General features: G+C 46.8%; 2 protein-coding genes across 6 annotated transcripts in view; both read right to left on the bottom strand.

Annotated features, from left to right (window-relative positions):
- LOC135383032 (phospholipid scramblase 2-like) overlaps positions 1-8,633 on the bottom strand; it is a 45,193-nt gene extending 36,560 nt beyond the window's left edge. Inside the window, exons 1-6 of one of the 5 annotated variants that reach the window (XM_064612669.1) lie at positions 8,361-8,633; positions 7,309-7,614; positions 3,981-4,058; positions 2,597-2,748; positions 1,921-1,971; positions 1,801-1,851 (exon numbers count right to left, since the gene is read on the bottom strand). In XM_064612669.1, the coding sequence (XP_064468739.1) occupies positions 1,801-1,851; positions 1,921-1,971; positions 2,597-2,748; positions 3,981-4,058; positions 7,309-7,573 (597 nt within the window). In that variant the 5' untranslated portion in view covers positions 7,574-7,614; positions 8,361-8,633. Of the gene's footprint in view, positions 1-1,800; positions 1,972-2,596; positions 2,749-3,980; positions 4,059-7,308; positions 7,615-8,360 lie in introns of all 5 variants that reach the window. The other 4 variants (XM_064612667.1, XM_064612666.1, XM_064612668.1 and 1 more) reach the window with 4 other exon arrangements.
- Positions 8,634-14,427: 5,794 nt separating this feature from the next.
- LOC135384271 (uncharacterized) lies at positions 14,428-15,771 on the bottom strand. Its single transcript, XM_064613482.1, has one exon. The coding sequence runs from the start codon at positions 15,769-15,771 to the stop codon at positions 14,428-14,430; it is 1,344 nt and encodes a 447-aa protein (XP_064469552.1).
- Positions 15,772-16,500: the final 729 nt, after the last annotated feature.

The raw sequence follows: 16,500 nt of genomic DNA, 5'->3' as shown, positions 1-16,500 counted from the left end.
CCCAGATAAGCCGAAATTCACATCGTTCCCGCGTTCGAGAAGTGTGTACGGCTCATTTGCATATCAAAATATGGCAATCATATCTCAAAGCACGTGCTCGTTTGACGATTCTTTTAAAAGAGAGGGTTGATTCAATAGCCATGGCTCCAATTCTACTGTCCCGCATTTTCCCGAAAACAACTGTTTCAAAGGTTAACATATAAAGTTGATTTGAATCCCCCAACAGTTACATGCGCTTGCCCAAAGCTTGTACGCCTGCAAAAAGAAAAAAAAGAAAGGCATCAGCTGTTCTCTCGGAGCTTTTTTTAAAAAAAGTGATAAAAAAGACATCCGCCAGAATAAAATGTATTGTAGAACCTGCTGCTGGGTGGAAAATACAAAGCCACTGTTTAGCCAACATATCTATGCCCAACATTTCGGAGGACGCCGTGGTCCTATAGTCGTGTTCAATTTAAGAATGTGACTATCCGTGCATTTTTTTCTTCCTATATTTATTCACCGGAACACAGTAGAGTACTTGAAATATCGTGTAATTTTTTCTCGTTATATTTATGCATCAGAATAATGATCTTCACGATTTCATGTAATAAATATACGTTATAAATCTCGCCTACGGCTCCCGATGTGCCGGTCTTTGGTTAAACACAGCGGTAGTTTTCCTGGTCTGGATTCCAGCGTCAGTGGTCATTCATCATGAAAATCTCATCACAATGCGTCGCGTCGCACAGTCGTATATGCCGCGTCTCGGGTCACCCACACCAAAACCTCGGCCGACGATTCGCCGGGCAATGGAACTGTGGGGACTATTCGAGTGGAATCCCCAACACGTTGCTAAGTCCAATATCTTGATACATCAAGGGGGCGGCTGACACACACCCGTCGGAGAAGGACCAGTCACTGGTACCCTATTCTGAACTGCCGTTGCCCATGCCTGCCTAGGTCGCAGACCGACTGAAAGAAACACATTCTATAACACTACAGCCCTTCCCACAATCCAGTCGATTTCACACTTCCGGTACTGGCACACAAGTACTGCGCGTATCATTCACTGCTTAAGACTTATCGTAGATAAAAATGACGGCTATCAATGGAATGGACGTTGTGAGCATGATTCTTCATACTTCAAGTGCATAGCGGAATGAGCTGACGCTCCTCCCGCCGTTTGTGTATTTCGCGCTGACGGAACTCACCGGCCTCTGATGTAAAGTACTCTACAAACTGGTTTACTTTTTCAGCAGTACTGACATTCACCAAAGGCACAGCGAAGCCATTTGGCTCCAGGCTGCAGAATACCGTCGTCACCCGTGCGGTTCCGTGAAGACCGCGTCAGCGCAGAAAACGGCATTTGTTCAACGTCGTCGTGCAGTCAGTTTACCGTGCGTGTTGTGCATTCAGAGCTACAGGTAGATAGGCAACTAAGAGGGCCGTGGACAATGTGTTTCGGTCCTCATTCAATTTCATTGTCATTCTCATTCTCATTTCGGTCTTCGTGAGTGCAGCAAAGGGAGCCCCAAGGAAGAGCCGTAATTTGCGTCGACAACGCAAATCACGTTGGTGGATAGAATGTGCAATAAACAAAAGCGTCGTTCACTAATCTGAAGACGATTGTATTACATTGTCTTACGAAGAGACGTAATCGACACATCAGCGCACACAGCCATGTTATACTGACAATACAGGGCGTGGGCCACGATTTCAGGGGAACGATATTCTGTAGTGAATGCATGTTCAGTGTAACAATTTCCACAGCAAATCAACCTTCTTTCTTTTTTGACTGACGACAGCTTTGGAGAACATTACCTTATATTTTACGTCCATAGCCCCGGGGCAGCTCGTTGTGATTACCGGGCCCTGCACACGGAGCACAGGTTTTCCGCTTGTATCACACACATGGAATGTAGGTTGGCAGACGCTGCATACCTCGCGCACGGAGCCAACTAGCTGATTGGGCGGCGTTTCCACTTGCATATCCTAAACCACCATCGAATGGTCAAAATTGATGTCGCAATGGTAACTGTCGTCAACAGTGTTATGCAGCGCTGGCGCTCATTGCGTTTTTCGGGCTTTACTTGAATTATGCAGCGTTTTTTGCGCGCTCTGGCGAATACCTTGTATCAGGCTATATAGCAGACTGTAACGACTATGAAGAGATTAAGCCCCCAGGGGGCTTTATCTCTTCATCGTCGTTACGGTCGTTACGAGCTAGCGAATGGCGGGAAATTAAGAAAGGTGCGTACGTGACACATTGCGCGTGACGTATACCACGGTCTTCACGTGTCGCATGTAGAGCGCCGTACACATGTTTTATCCGCACCTTTCTCGACGAGTGCCCCGCCTATCGTTAGCTCGTAACGAGTGCAAGCGATTAAGCCCCGAGTTTAGACAAGAGTTTCATTGTCGTAAGTCTTCCTTACTGGGGTACATTCTACTCCGAAGACTTGAGTCTATTACACTGATTGACCAATGAGCTCCACCTTTTTTGCAAGAAACCTAATACTTCAGCACAAAACATGAAATTGCACAAACTATACTAGGCTAACTACACAAGTGCATATCTGTGCGGGAAAACGGATCAGCAACAAAACTGCGTCCAAACCTGCAAAAGACAGCAGAAGCAACAATTTCGGAAGGTGCTTTCGCATCGCAACGGTCGAACGAACCTCATCACAGCCCTGCACTGGTTGTCTACCACGAACATTTGAAAGCATCGTGCATCACTGATGCAGCATCGTGTGCAAAAGTCGCTGGCTGAAAAAGACCATATACTACGTAAGTGTGCGTCTCGACAGAAGGTTTGAGACAGCGAGATCTCAGAAGTTTCAAACTCAGGTCGGCGTGGCTTCTATTTTGATGTAATCGTCGGCTGAAATAATAGTTTCACAATTTTATGACTGGGTACGATTACGTGATGCCATGTGCGCTGAAGAGACCATGCATAATACGGCAAGTTAAGCAGAATGAACAGTTGCATTGAGTGATCAGATAATATGGACGAAGTATATGCTACAGGTCAGTTCGGCCCAAATCTTTTCCGACACGTGTTCAAAAATATTTTAATTTGCCCTTCACTGTAATCTTGAAAACCTTGATAGTTTGTGCGCATGGCTAGGTTCTTTTCGCGAACAGTGCGCCATAAGTTTGTGCGGAGAGTACTCCCAATGGACGGCCAAACAAATTGTTCTAGTCCTCTTCCACCGCAAAAAAAGGAAGCAAAGTATCGTGTTTGACTGCGGAGCACTGTCCAACAAATTACTAGATATGTTCTTAAACGAAGAACAATGAGGCTTGCTGGCCTGTTGCACGTGCGAGAGAAAGAGAGGTCTTTCATCCGAGTGTTGCTCTAGGAAACTCCTTCGGAAGACTCCTTCCTGGAGCAGTATTGTACGTAATGCCGTTACTTGTGACGGTGTTACTGTATCCGTTACAGTTTTCGGCAGCGGCGTACGGATCGCGCTATTTTAAGTCGGTAACGTAACAAGTATTACTGTTACAATTTTTTGACATCGCGATCTTCTAACGTCACCGACACCGATATTTTCGCGGGTCATCTCGGCGACAACTCGAACTTTTTTTTTTCTTTTTCGCAACCGTATCTCGTCAACCGTATTTCTTTCTTGCGCTTAAACAACGTGCTCCGTAGCGCGGCCGGACTAGAGCCCTTGCATAAAATCCCTTACGCCCGTTGTTCTAAACGGAGACTGTTCCTGCTTTCACTTGTTCCGTATCTGGAATTATACCCCAACAGATATTCCACTGGTGTCTTCTGAACATAAGATAATGATCCTTATAGGTGACCCTTAGACTGAAGAGATAGAACCTTCTCGAGAATTCCGTCAGGGGGATGTTGACCGCAAAGTGAGGTCACGACCGGCAGCGTACTCTGAATTTTCCTTGTTTTTGTGAAGCAAAGCACATTGTCATTAATGGGATTCATTGAACACTTTTTGGTTTTCAACATTGCATTAGCAAAGAAAACTTACATTCGACCATATAGTACACGCTCTGGCCCTGGTTGTTACAGGCGAGGTATTTGTTCTGAGTCTCGAAGCCGACGAGTACTGAAATGTGTAAAAAAAGGAAGTTACCGAATGACCAAAAGCACAGGGTTGCAGCCTGTAAGTCAATGCACAGGTTTAGGGTAGAGCTAGCGTCACTATAAAGACGGGAAAACAAAGTGACTTTTGTACGGCAAGATAATAACAGCGATTATTTACACTAGTGCCCTCAGCGAAAACTTTGTCATGCGCTTGCGCGGCCATATCACGCAGCATGGAGGGAACGTCTTCCCAGGAACTGTCACGATCTATTGGCATTTCACAGTTGTACGACAGTGACCGTATAGATCTGGACATTAGTGACCCCTGTAATATTTCTGAAATACTGCATTCGTGTGGAAGTGGCTTACTTCACGACCTTAATAAGCTCCGTAACGCAACCAAGAGATTTCCTTGCAGTTCGGTACCCGCATTGACTCCGAAACTGTTTCATTTATTCGGCTTCGTTTTATTTCATACTGGCAACTATGGTCGCAGAAAATCGAGATTGCATGTCGCAAAGCTTTCGGAGGCGGTACAGCTACTGAGACGAGGATTCCTTGTAGATCCAGGTATCACGCTTTCTTTACTGGGTTTGCATCCGGGTTTCCCGGAACTTGCTAGGGGAGAAAAGCCAGATAATTTTGTCAAAGAGCGCTCAGGTAAACGTACGTAAAGGTGCTAAACGGAAGAAGAAAAGTGGCCCATCAGGCAGAGTTCTGGTATGAGAGATCTGCAAGGAATATCGCCATTCAGGGCCGTGATTTCTGAACCATAGTCAAATCACGCCATTTTGCAGAGAAGGGTGTATTGTTCAGTGTTTGGACCACTGGATTGAGGAACGCGCTTACAAAGTAAATATTGCATACACGTGAAATAGGCATTCCGTCATATACCGAATCTAAAAATATAAGAATTATGAAATTGTGTGGTCTAGGATGTTTTTGATATGCACATGTATAGCAACATGACCCTGTTCAACACTAGTTAATACTTGCAACTCAGATCAGACTACCCTAAAGTTCGTGTAAATCCTCAATCATGTTTCAGGAACGTGGGAGATGTACACATCGCACCAAACGGGGTCATACAGTGCCGTTGGTAACGCAGGGATGACGATACAAACTTTACTGACTATATGACTATACTGGCTTTACTAACGTTCGAGAAACGGGGCGTATATGAAGTACTTCTGCAGCAGCAGACAGAGGGCGTTGCTAACCAGAACGGATTTGGAGGTCGCCTTCTTGTGAAAGAAGCCTTTGCCTCTTCAGCAAACACGGCGGACAGTCTTGAAGAGGCCGTCGACAAGGCCGTCGATTTTTAATGCAATAGCATTGGTGGGCTACCCCCTCAGAAACTCCTCTACTCTGTGCTGAAAGCTAAACTCGGACGTAGATGGCGCCTCGGAAAACGTGGGCGAAGAAGCGTGTATGGCAGAGTATTGAACGTGAGTCCCAATCTTCTCGTATAGAGAGCTCCACGTGCGAAGAGTAGGTTGTGAAACTGCTGGGGGCTGTCTGCCGGCAGCTTGTATAGTTTCAGTTCACGCGACTGTGAGGCTTGGAGTGCCTAGTAAAGCATAGCACAGGGCGTGTTTGCTAGGTGAGGTCATCACGAGGCTGCTGCGGGCATTGGAATGATGCGTTATAGTACATCTTGCAAGGAAGATTGCCAAGGCGGGAGAATCGGCGTCTGAATTCTTACGAGGCGACTTGCGGACCATTATCGGTAACGAGTTGCCCCAGGAATGCGAAACCTAGCTAACATGGGGTTCAGAACCAGAACATGTATTTCGAAGTAGTTACTGGTAACTGCTTCCCTTCGAAGAACTTTGGAAAATAGTCCACGACGAACAGTTTGCTCCTCGCGTCGACGTAACATAGGTTCATTACCAGAATATACCACAGCGGTCGGGCAGTGGCGTTTGTAGTCAAGGCTCGGTGCCTAGTGCTCGAAAACCGACGCAAGCAGAGCACCTCGCGACACAGTCAGCAATGTGCCGACTGATACTCGGCCACCAGACCGAGTCTCACGCCCGTACTCTGCATCTAACGATACCCAAATCACATGTATGTAGGCGTTCCAAAATGTCCTGTCGCATGTCAACGGAGGTGACAAACTGGTTTCCTCGTATTAGCGGGTCTTGCGGTTCGTTGGGGCTCGATGCGGTATTTCGTTATTTTGTTTCGTCGTTCATTCTTTCATATTTACGTGTTTATTTTCTACGAGGACCCCCAAGGACGAAGGCTTTACGTCTTCCATTCAGTTCTATTCATTGTCGTATATCGGCAGCACCCGAACGAACTTTGCGTCGGGTATCAGGTATCATTTACGCGTTTCGATGGAATGAGATAACATATCAGGCTAGCAGCGAATCGCAAAGGGGTCGCGCAAACACAACCTGCAATTTACGAGACAATATGACGTGAAGCAGAAGGACTGCGGAAAAACAAAATACAAGACACAATTTCTGATGTTTGACCAGTGTCATTTGGTAAACCGTCAACAAGGATGTGAAATAGCATTAGTTTCATTGGACAACATGATGAAGTGACTGCATGAACTGGTCTAGACATGGGGCAGTCGACCGCGCTGCAGGTGCGGGTGAGTCGCGTCTGGCGTGGCAGAACAGTAATGAAGCCACGAAAATATTGAAATTTACAATCTTCCAATTAAGGGTGATCGCAGCCAGTGTGAGAGCAACGGATTCCATAGCGGTTCACCTTTATAAATGGGAACGGCGAATGTATCGGTGACAGGAAGCCCGTACCAAGAACTATCGGGAGGAGAACTCTGGATTGACGGGCTGCGCTGCCTTCAATGCCTCCAGCGGGAGTTGCGGTACCCCGCCACCATACTTACATGCCATAAACCATGCAGTGCTGGACAGCAGTTTATGGAACACGGTTCTTCAGAGTGCCACACGAGCAGCGAATGGGGCCTTACGGACTAAAAGACATGTGCCTAGTAAACCCTGTCACCTCTCTGCCGTCACGTCAGTACGATACCATTCTCTCCTAACGTGGCACTCTGAAAAAGGAATGCGCCACAGCGTTTTTCGTGAACTTTTATCCAGCACTGTACTCATTTCCAGTTTCAGAACTTCACCTACATTACTCGACTTTTTACACATGCGGTTATAAACAACTTTCTTTTCTTTTTAAAGAAAGCTGTGTCAAAAGAGGAGGCTTGGTTGAGCGGCGATATTGCGGTAATAAGCGTGTGTCTGTATCGCTCGCACGACAGCAAGAACCAAGAACGACATATGTACCTTCAAATAATTCTATCTGTTGCTTGATGACAAGCTGGTCTAGGACACACAAGTATTCCAGGCCTGGCGGACAAGCAGCAGCTGCAGCGTCAACTGGCATTGGCATTCTGGGAGGAGGACGTCGGGCAGCGGATTGTTGAGCTCGCTGTACCGGCAACTGCTGGGGTTGCAGCGGGGTTTGCTGTGCTGGCAACTGCTGTCCCTGCGGTGGCCGATATTGTTGTCCTTGCTGGCTCGGAATATTCGGTATTACCTTTGGTGGCATCTTTGATGTTTTGTGGTTGCTTAAGCCTCCCTCTAGAGAACCTGGTGTAGAGGAGAAAAATTGTTCAATCGCTCCGACGTCAAAATGTGGTTGTGCAACTACTGCAGTTCCGCTCAGTATTGAATGCAACGTTCTCCAAATTACACGCGCGTGTCCCACTTGATTATAGAAATCCAGCCACAAAAATAACTCTTTACTCGTCATCGTTGCTTTATCAAAGTTAAGAAATCAAAAGTTAACATCAAGTTAATATTCGAGGTAGATTCCTGGGGAGGTCATGCCAGAGTTGGCAAACGTGCAGAACAATGTGTTGCTTTTTTGCAGGAACCTAGTCTAACCGACGACACTGGCGACCGAAGTGTTGACCGATAGTTGCAAGAAGGAGAACCGCAGAATCTTGTTGGGAAATATTTTATAAGAGTGGCAAACCGAAAGCATGCGGGGTAGCGTTAAAGTTAGACAATATAGTAACAGGGCTTGTAACAGTGCTATCGGTGCTGAAATCATGGAGGACAAAACGTACAGTCAGATTCTGAACACATAGGTGGAATTGCTGAGCTATAAACTGCTGCCTTCTTAGGCACGAAAAAAGAACATGACAAATGAAATGTGAAAGGTTTGTGAGAGAATACGTTAACAGTAATAGCAAGGCTATTCGTAAAAATAGTTTTAGAAGTCGCCATGGAAAATGCACATCTGGAACGGTCTTGTCAGAAGAAGCGGCGTTATTTTCTGAGCCTGTAAGATTTCGTATTTTACAAGGTACAGAAAATATACTGGTACTTACTTCAGCAATAGCGGAGAAAGTTCCTGCCGATGTAAGAATCAATCGAGCGTTCTACGTTCTTTTTGCACGTGATGGTCATCTTCCCCTTCATCTACGAATTGCCTTTGCAGAAGCGCGTACCATTAACAGGATGCGGTGCTAGAGCGTTCAATATAAGTGGCCTGAAAACTTGCTATTATTGAGGCACCCTAGGGGGGGGGGGGGATATATAGTTACTGAAAGGAAAGGTCTGCCAGACCAAGGTCGGCATGCTATTCCATTAAAAAAAAGAAGAAGAAATAGGAAGAAAAGGAAGAAGAGGAAAAAGGTGAGACTCCATAAAAAAGGAAGAAAAACAGAAACGAAAAGGAAAGAAAGAAGCGAAAAATAAAAATAAAGCAACGCAGAAAGAAGAAAGAGAAACAAGAAGAAAGAAAAAGAAGGTGAGACTCGTGGAGTGCGCAGCTCCGAGCTTAGAGGCCAGGCCAGTGCACTTCAGAAAGTGCAGTAGAGCAGTTGTGACGGCCCACTGTTGGTGCTGAGGCACAGGGCCAAGAAGTGCGGTCAGCGTCAGTTGGTTGTGCCCGAAACGTTCGAGGCAGTGGAAAAGGGTAGCGCGATGGTTGGTATACTTACGGCAGGTCAGCAGGAGGTGCGATGTGTCCGCAACCACTTCGCAAACGTCGCAGAGGGCTAAGATCTGCCTCCTCATCATGCGCTGGACTGATGGCGTGTATGCCAAGTTGAGGCGCAGTCGGCGGAGGAGTGTCTCTTGTGGCCGTTGGAGACGTCGTGGTGGGGAGAAATCCACCGCCGGGTCGATGGAGCGAAGGAAGTCCTTGAAACAGGCGGATTCTCGAATGAAGCACCGCGCCTCTTTTGCGGCCCAGCGGCGGATTTGGATGCGGCAAGCCGAAGGGGTGAGCGGTATGCGCGCCGCGGCGTCGGGTTGTTCGTGTGCACGCCTGGCCGCAGCAGCTGCTCGACCGTTCCCGTCGAGGCCAATGTGACTGGGTATCCACTGGAGACATATATTGTGCCCGGAAGCAAGGGCGGTGTTGGCTACGGACATTGCCATTGTGTGTAGGTCGTCGGCTGTTTTGGTGCAGTGTGCCCCAAACATCCCAAACACATCAAAAGGTTCCCAAAAACATCAGCTTTAATTTCGACGAAATTTCTTGCAATGCTAGACAAATGTGTTGTCATTAACCGCCAATATTCAAATATTGTCTCAAAAGACCGGCCGAAGAAGCACGTTCGTTTACACTGACGCCCCTTCACTGCGCCTTGCATCCTATGTAGTCCTTCAAGCCGAATGAAAGGATTAGGAGTACGCTTCCTGTTTAGGTACCTCATTTTCTTGCTTCCACGATGGCTAAGGTAAAGGAGGGGTCCTAACATCAGCAAGAGGCTATGGGATTACCTTTCTGGGTGGCTGAAGTCTAAACCCTTTGGCGGTGTTTGCCTTATAGTAGCTTCGTTGCGCCGTCGGTGTCTAAGGTGACAATAAATTTGTGACGGGCTCACGAGTGGACATGCTTCTGTGCGAGTAGCTTCTCTCTGGTAGACCCGTCTCCACCTTCGCAATGTATCGGTCATATAGCACTGACCGGACGTTCTCTGCGGACTAAGGAGCTAGACACAAGAAGAATAGTCGTCTGGACCAGAGACGACGGAAAGCTGTGGCAGACTTGGATTTGGCATCCCTAAAGCCGATTGTGACAGTCAATCAAGCGTCACAGGTAAGCGATGAGGACTACCTCTGTCATCATTACTTCAGGCATTACCAAGGAAAGATCGCGGGCGGAAAAGAAAGCAAGAGTGACTCTTCGCCATCTGTCTTTGAATATGTTTCAAAGGATGACATCATCGACAGTGTAAATGAGAACTTGTCTGTGGCAAACGTTGACGTTACGCAGTTAAAACGGGATTTTTTTTTTCAGTAGCTTCCAGAAGGGGCTCAGTTTACTTTAGTGAGGTTAGGTCAGTTTGGGTTTCACAGATTGGGGGGGGGGGGGGGGCACGTGTGGACCAAGTGTATCCGGGCCGTGACAATCGGGTACGGTCCTGCACTCTGAAAACATCCAGCAGGGCAACCATTCGCAGGCCGGTCCAACTTCTGCATCAGCTGGAGCTGTAACGTTGGGCGGGGGAGTGTTATGGTTTCAGTTTGGGTTTACTGCGTTCGTGCGCACGCATCAGGCACGCACTAGGCGGTGCGGGCGTGAGACTGCGCCGCCGGTTAGGTCAGTTAAGAGGGCTCCCCTTCTGGAAGCTACTGCGAAAAACCTCTCCCCGTTAATACCGCCCTGCGTAATTAAAAGGCGCTTGCGCGGAGCGTACACCGGACGGAAGAAGCGTGAACTCCAACGAGAGATGTCAGTGCAGCCTATGAAAGTGAGGCGTCGGGTGACGAGGCTGACGCCTGTCAAGTTTGCACGGAATGGGCAAACAACTTTCGAGAGGCGCTTTCAGCTTGCGATACCTATCGAGAGCGATGCCGCCTTTTCACTTTACTCCCAAGCTCAATGTCTACTCAAGATATTAGGAGAGCCATACCAAAAGCTGCTAAGCACCTGATTTTGAAGGCACGGAAAACAAAAAGCAGAAAAGCAGAAGAGGTGTATGGGCTGAACCAGACAGATACGAAGGAAGGAAACTGACGCATGAAGGTGGTGTCCGCTGCAAGCAAGTACGACACGGATGATGACCTACAATGCACACTAGAGAGCCCCAAGCGGAAGGATATGTTTACCGCAACTGTTGACGACGAGAAAGTCAAAGTGGCTTAGCGATACATGACTCGCTCCATTATGAAATCTTATCGCATATTCAAAGAGCAGCACCCAATCTCTAAAGTTTGACTCACAAAATTTTATTCCTTGCGCCCAAAATGGGTAAAAATACAGCCCCAGCACGAAGTGTGTGTGTATATATACTGCGCAAATTTTCACTTGTGCATTTCTGCAATACGGAGGAATAATGGACGCTGACATGGTGAAGTGCTTTTACCTCTGCAACGATCCCACAGAACAATTCTACTTGCAGCAGTGCCAAAGTTGCCCACGTGAGGAAAGAATACACCCTTTTCGAAATTGGAAGTTGGTCTGGCAACACTGGCGTTCCGCCGCCATAGTGCAGTCGAAAACTGAGTTTCTTCTGTGTTCCCTGCGTTGCAGTTTGGTTACTAAGTGTGGTTTTAGCTAATTTAGGTGCTCGAGCCTGCGATTATGACCGAGACAGGGGGTGACTCATCCTTCCCCGAAACTGGCTGGGTGAACGATATATCGCGTTTACCGATTGTGGCTGAAAACGCGATGAAAGATTTCCAGGACAGCAGAAGCGTGGCCTACCGAACCTACCGCCGGAGCTACAAGTTCGTGACAGAGTCCTACGTTGTTCCGGCGACGATTAAAGCTTGCTACACAAGTGAAACGTCAGCTCATATATTTTATCTTAAACCTGTGTGCATTTTCTTGTGCAACAGAAAACGTTGTAAAGGCGACGGCTGCGCTGCTTCAAGCACATCTTGCTGCAGTCAGATAGATAGCTCATTTCCCGTTTTGCTTGAATACTTCGAATTACAGTGGATACAGCATCATGATTGTCCTTACGTGTTTTTGCCATCGTCATTGATTGTCATGTTTTGTTTCACAGGGACAACACATTTCATATGAAGTGTCAGTGTTGCCGGGGCCTGAAGAAAAGAAGTGACCCATACAGTATCTGTATCTCTTTTGACGGCTCTGGTACTATTGTGTACACCCGCTGTGGTTGTCCTGCTGGAAAGGCTGTATGTAACCACATCCTGGCATCACTACGCCTGTTTTCCTTGCTACAGCAGAAACGGTATGCAGAAGCACCCGCCGAGCTTTCTTGTACAGAATTGCCTCAGAGATGGTGGGTGCCAAGGAAGCAGGTTGCGAATGATACAGCAGTGGAAGCAGTAGACTGGAACAAGATTGAAGAAAATGGAGCAGAAAACAGCCTACCTCTACGGCTTTACGATGCAAGGACTAAACCACAGACGAAGGAAGAGGAAATTCAGGCAGTAGAGAAATTTGGTGAAGCACTTGCATTACTCGATGGGAAGCAAGGCTTCGCTACCTCTCTTCTGGGGGCCAAATTAGAGTTCCGAGAAACAAAGTTTGGACCGTCGCTAGCAGGAGCTCCCTTGACTTATCACCAGCCAATGACCCCAGCAGGGTCTAAGACCTACGCATGTGCTAATTTTGCGAGCATGCGGCATGGGATATCTGATCCATTCGATGCCACATTTTTTGAAGACTGCACTCCATGGCAAGTTGCATGGCATAAGCAACCTCCCTACAGCATACCAAAGGATACTGATGGTATAGTAGATATGTTTGTTTCGTTTTTGTTCGATCGTTTAGTTTAGTTTGATTTGGTTTGATCGTTTAGTTCGTTCTATTTTGGCACCGGTAGAGCCCTTTGCGCTTTTCTCCAAGCTGTTAATTGTGATTATGACTCGGTGCTTATTGGTGGAGAAACAATAGCGGCCATAAAATGCCAAAATTGGTGAATACACGATTGTGATACATTATAGGATTTTCTCAGTTAACAAAATGTTAACTGCTCAGATGTGGAAATCTGGCCTTATGTGAAATGGCTGTAGAGCATGGCATGTTATTCAAAGCACGTTATTCAAAGCATGTTATTTCCAGCCACTTTGTCTCACACAAAGCAGTGCAAGAGAGCTTGAAAGAAGTTATGCAGAATGAGTTGTGCAGAGTGCCAGCACATTGTGGAGGGATGCACGTGCCCACAGGTTGACCGCGTCGAAGCTTGGAGTTTCCATAAAACGTGACAGTTGGACTAGAAGAGGCTTGAGCAACACATTGCGAACCAAATATCTTTCTCGGGTTCGCGCTATTCAGTAAGTACGGACTTGTCACTTTGTTTTCCCCGTCTATTTGCAGATGCAGCGTACAAGCTGATTGTTGTTCAATCATTATCGTTAACGACGTCTCCTACTGGCGATTGGATGCATTATCCTCCTTTGAGAGCCAGTTACTGTCGTCTTCCTTCTTTTTCTTCAATAAATGTAGAGCTTTTTGAAGGGAAAGTTAAGAAGCGAAAGACATCTTCCTGTTAATTGACTTTGTTTTAAGTGACGTTATGATTATGTTGCAGGTATGGCATCACTAACGAGCTCACAGCCGTCGAGCGCTACAAGGATACCCTGCACTCACGCGGCCATGATGTTGTGGTCTCCTGTTGCGGACTATTTGTCCACCCTGAAACACCTTGGCCAGGAGCAAGCCCGACAGAATTGTGTTCGACCCAACAGAGGCAACCTCACATGGGGTACTAGAGGTCAAATACCCCTACTCACTACGTGACACAGCAGGGGAGCTACTGAAAGAGCATAGCTCCTACGTGACGTTCAACGAAGACCATCCGTATCTGCGCAGGGACCATGACTACTGTTTCCAAGTTGTTGGCCACATGGGGTTGACAGGACTGCAGTGGGCAGACTTCGTGCTCTACGGTCCTACATTCCTAACTGTTGAAGCGGAATGGAAAACCTTGAGGGCGAAACTCACAAGGTTCTACTTCCGTGATGTTCTGCCATATTTTGCAAGGCAGTGACTTTCATTTTGTATTATCGCTATCAACTGAAACACACAACCATTCACAATAAACCTTGTAGTTCTTTCATTGTTGCTCATTTTCGAAGGCTGAACTTCCTTTTTTTCATGTTCTTTATCTCACTTTGAAGTAAATTAACAAGACCCACAACAGGACAAATTCGTGCACATGGCTTTAGCATTGCAACACATAATGTTTATTTATACTGTTAGTTTGCTAAAATATGTCATTGCAGTGTGTGTGCATTGAATACAATCTACACAAACCAATCACAGGCGTATTTAAAGTTAAAACTGCCTGTGATAAGCTATTCCACATCCTTCATCAGTGGGCTTTGAAGATTTGACAAGATTGCACAAACAGTCCACATTTGATTTACAAGTGGTCCAAGTGATACCGGTAGGCTTCTATCAAAGATGTGACAGGTCTTTATCCTTTGTATCCGCCGCTCAACATGGATGCGTAAGGCTGCAATTTAATGTGTTTCACGCACTTCTGCACTACTGAACTGTCCATTTGTAAGAAATGGGGGGATGTTCAAGCCCACCCCTTTCTTTTCTAGTAGGTCTGCAATCTTGAAGCCTTTGTCTGCCATCACTGAATCGCCTGGTGTGAACTCTAGGTCTAGGAACCCGCTCTTTACTACGATTTCTCTGTCCGACACACAGCCTGTGAAGGGTTCAGAAACAAATGTCAATCGTCCATCAGGTGCAACACCAATGAGTGCCTTGAATGTATTCGTAGATTTGTAGTGTGAGTACGTTGCGGACTGTAACCCGAGTGAGCTGTGGACCTCACATCGAACCTCTGTGGCATCAATAATTACCCTGGTTGAAGGGTACTCGACCCTGAACTGTGATGGCATCGTCGCATCTATCACGCTTCTTGGTGGCCAAAGAGCTAGTTTAGCAAGCTTCAGGTACATAAAGTCAATCCAGGTGGTCAGAATTATGTATACTGTGGCTGTTGAGACATTGAAAAGATGCCCAAGATGCCTGTGGAAAAGACCCAATCGGAGCTTCACAAGCACGAGGAAGAGCTGATTGTCAGTGCTTAACTTCCGTTTTCGGCCACGGTCTGACTCGTTGTTTGTTGTGTTAGAGCCGTGCCATATGATGTTGCATCCTGCATTGCCGGGGTCCAGAAACTGGTATAGGGCACTCAAATGTTCATAGCTTGGGAGGCCGTTGTAGAAACTTATGTCATCCTTGCTACTCTTGAATTTCTCCAAGGAGAACGGAGCGACTAGCTGCTGGAGACTAGCACATTCTTTCATCATGTTATTAAGTTCTGCTTGTAGCTTCCATATCTCGCCATTTCTATCTGTTATTGTTGCACGAGCACCCTCCAATTCACGTTGAAGCTTTGTTATTTCTGTCTCTCTCTGGGCCAGTTTTGCTTTTACTTGCTGTAGCTCTTCATGGCTGTTGCACCTGCATGGTTCTGGTGGGCAGGGCTCAGGGGTCACTTCCAGCAAGTTTTCGAGGTTTTCGATAGCGCACAGCGGCTGCGATGAGGACAGTGACTGCTGCACAGTTGTTGCTGTCACGATTGGTCTTGATTTCGGTGGCTTTCTTTGTTTCTTTGGTTTGCTGAACGCAAAAACCGATGGAACAGCGTTGTCTCGTAGTATTCTCAAGCCACTAGCGACATTATTCACGAAATCATCATCTTGGAAGTGGAGTGAACACACTTTTGTGTTTTTAGTGATTCTAAACTCCTTGCCTGGGTCTCTCTTAATAGCGACGATCCATTGCTTCCGAATCTGAATGCTCTCGGGAAATCTGTGGAAGCTGACCTGAAATAAGTAAATACGCATTGCTGAGTCAAGCAAACGCAAAAAGAATGGCAGTTCAAATGCGCCATTCAGAAGGCCGACTTCAGAAGGTCGGCATGGCGAATTCGTGAGCTCGATCATGCCGCATGTGAGCGCACTCACCGGATAATATCAGACTTGTAAGCATAGCAGGTGTGATGTTATCTGGTGAGTGCGTTAATATGCGGCATGATCGAGCTAACCGATACGCCTTGTCGACCTTCAGGTGATTTCGTTGCCTTGGCCGAACTCACGCCTTATCAGATGATTGTGATCGTGATTTTCGAAGGCTCGAAACGCCGAGCTATGGTCTCGGGTTGGCTTTGGTCTGCAAAGGCCATAAAACTAATTCATCATGTGGACGATGTGTGACAATCATGATGATGATGACGACCCCAGGTTGACGATGGCGCTAATCAACCAAGGCCATAATATATTAATCTACGGCTGAGGTGTGTTCTACATAGGAACGACCCGGGACGCAAGTTTCCCCCCCCCCTTCTTTTTGCGATAGTCGTGATGTTGGCCGCCTGGGCGTGGCCACCTGCGGCCACCCAGTTCCATCATCATCACCACCACTTAGAAACAGATTAACAGTACATGTAATTAAAATCCAATACAAGCACTGCATCTACTGTGTTTAAAAATGAATGTGAGGGCATAAGCACATAATGGTGAAATGAGAAGTTGTTAAGATGCCTAATGTCCCAGTAAAGCTTATGAGCTCTCGTT

Source organism: Ornithodoros turicata, chromosome 2 (assembly GCF_037126465.1).
Source record: "Ornithodoros turicata isolate Travis chromosome 2, ASM3712646v1, whole genome shotgun sequence".
NCBI lineage: Eukaryota > Metazoa > Arthropoda > Arachnida > Ixodida > Argasidae > Ornithodoros > Ornithodoros turicata.
The sequence above is the reverse complement of the archived record's forward strand: the minus strand, read 5'-3'. Positions and strand labels throughout refer to the sequence as shown.

What these genes read in the sequence shown, in the direction of transcription:
- LOC135384271 (XM_064613482.1), bottom strand. Translation starts at nt 15,771, where the DNA reads ATGCGTATTTACTTATTTCAGGTCAGCTTCCACAGATTTCCCGAGAGC.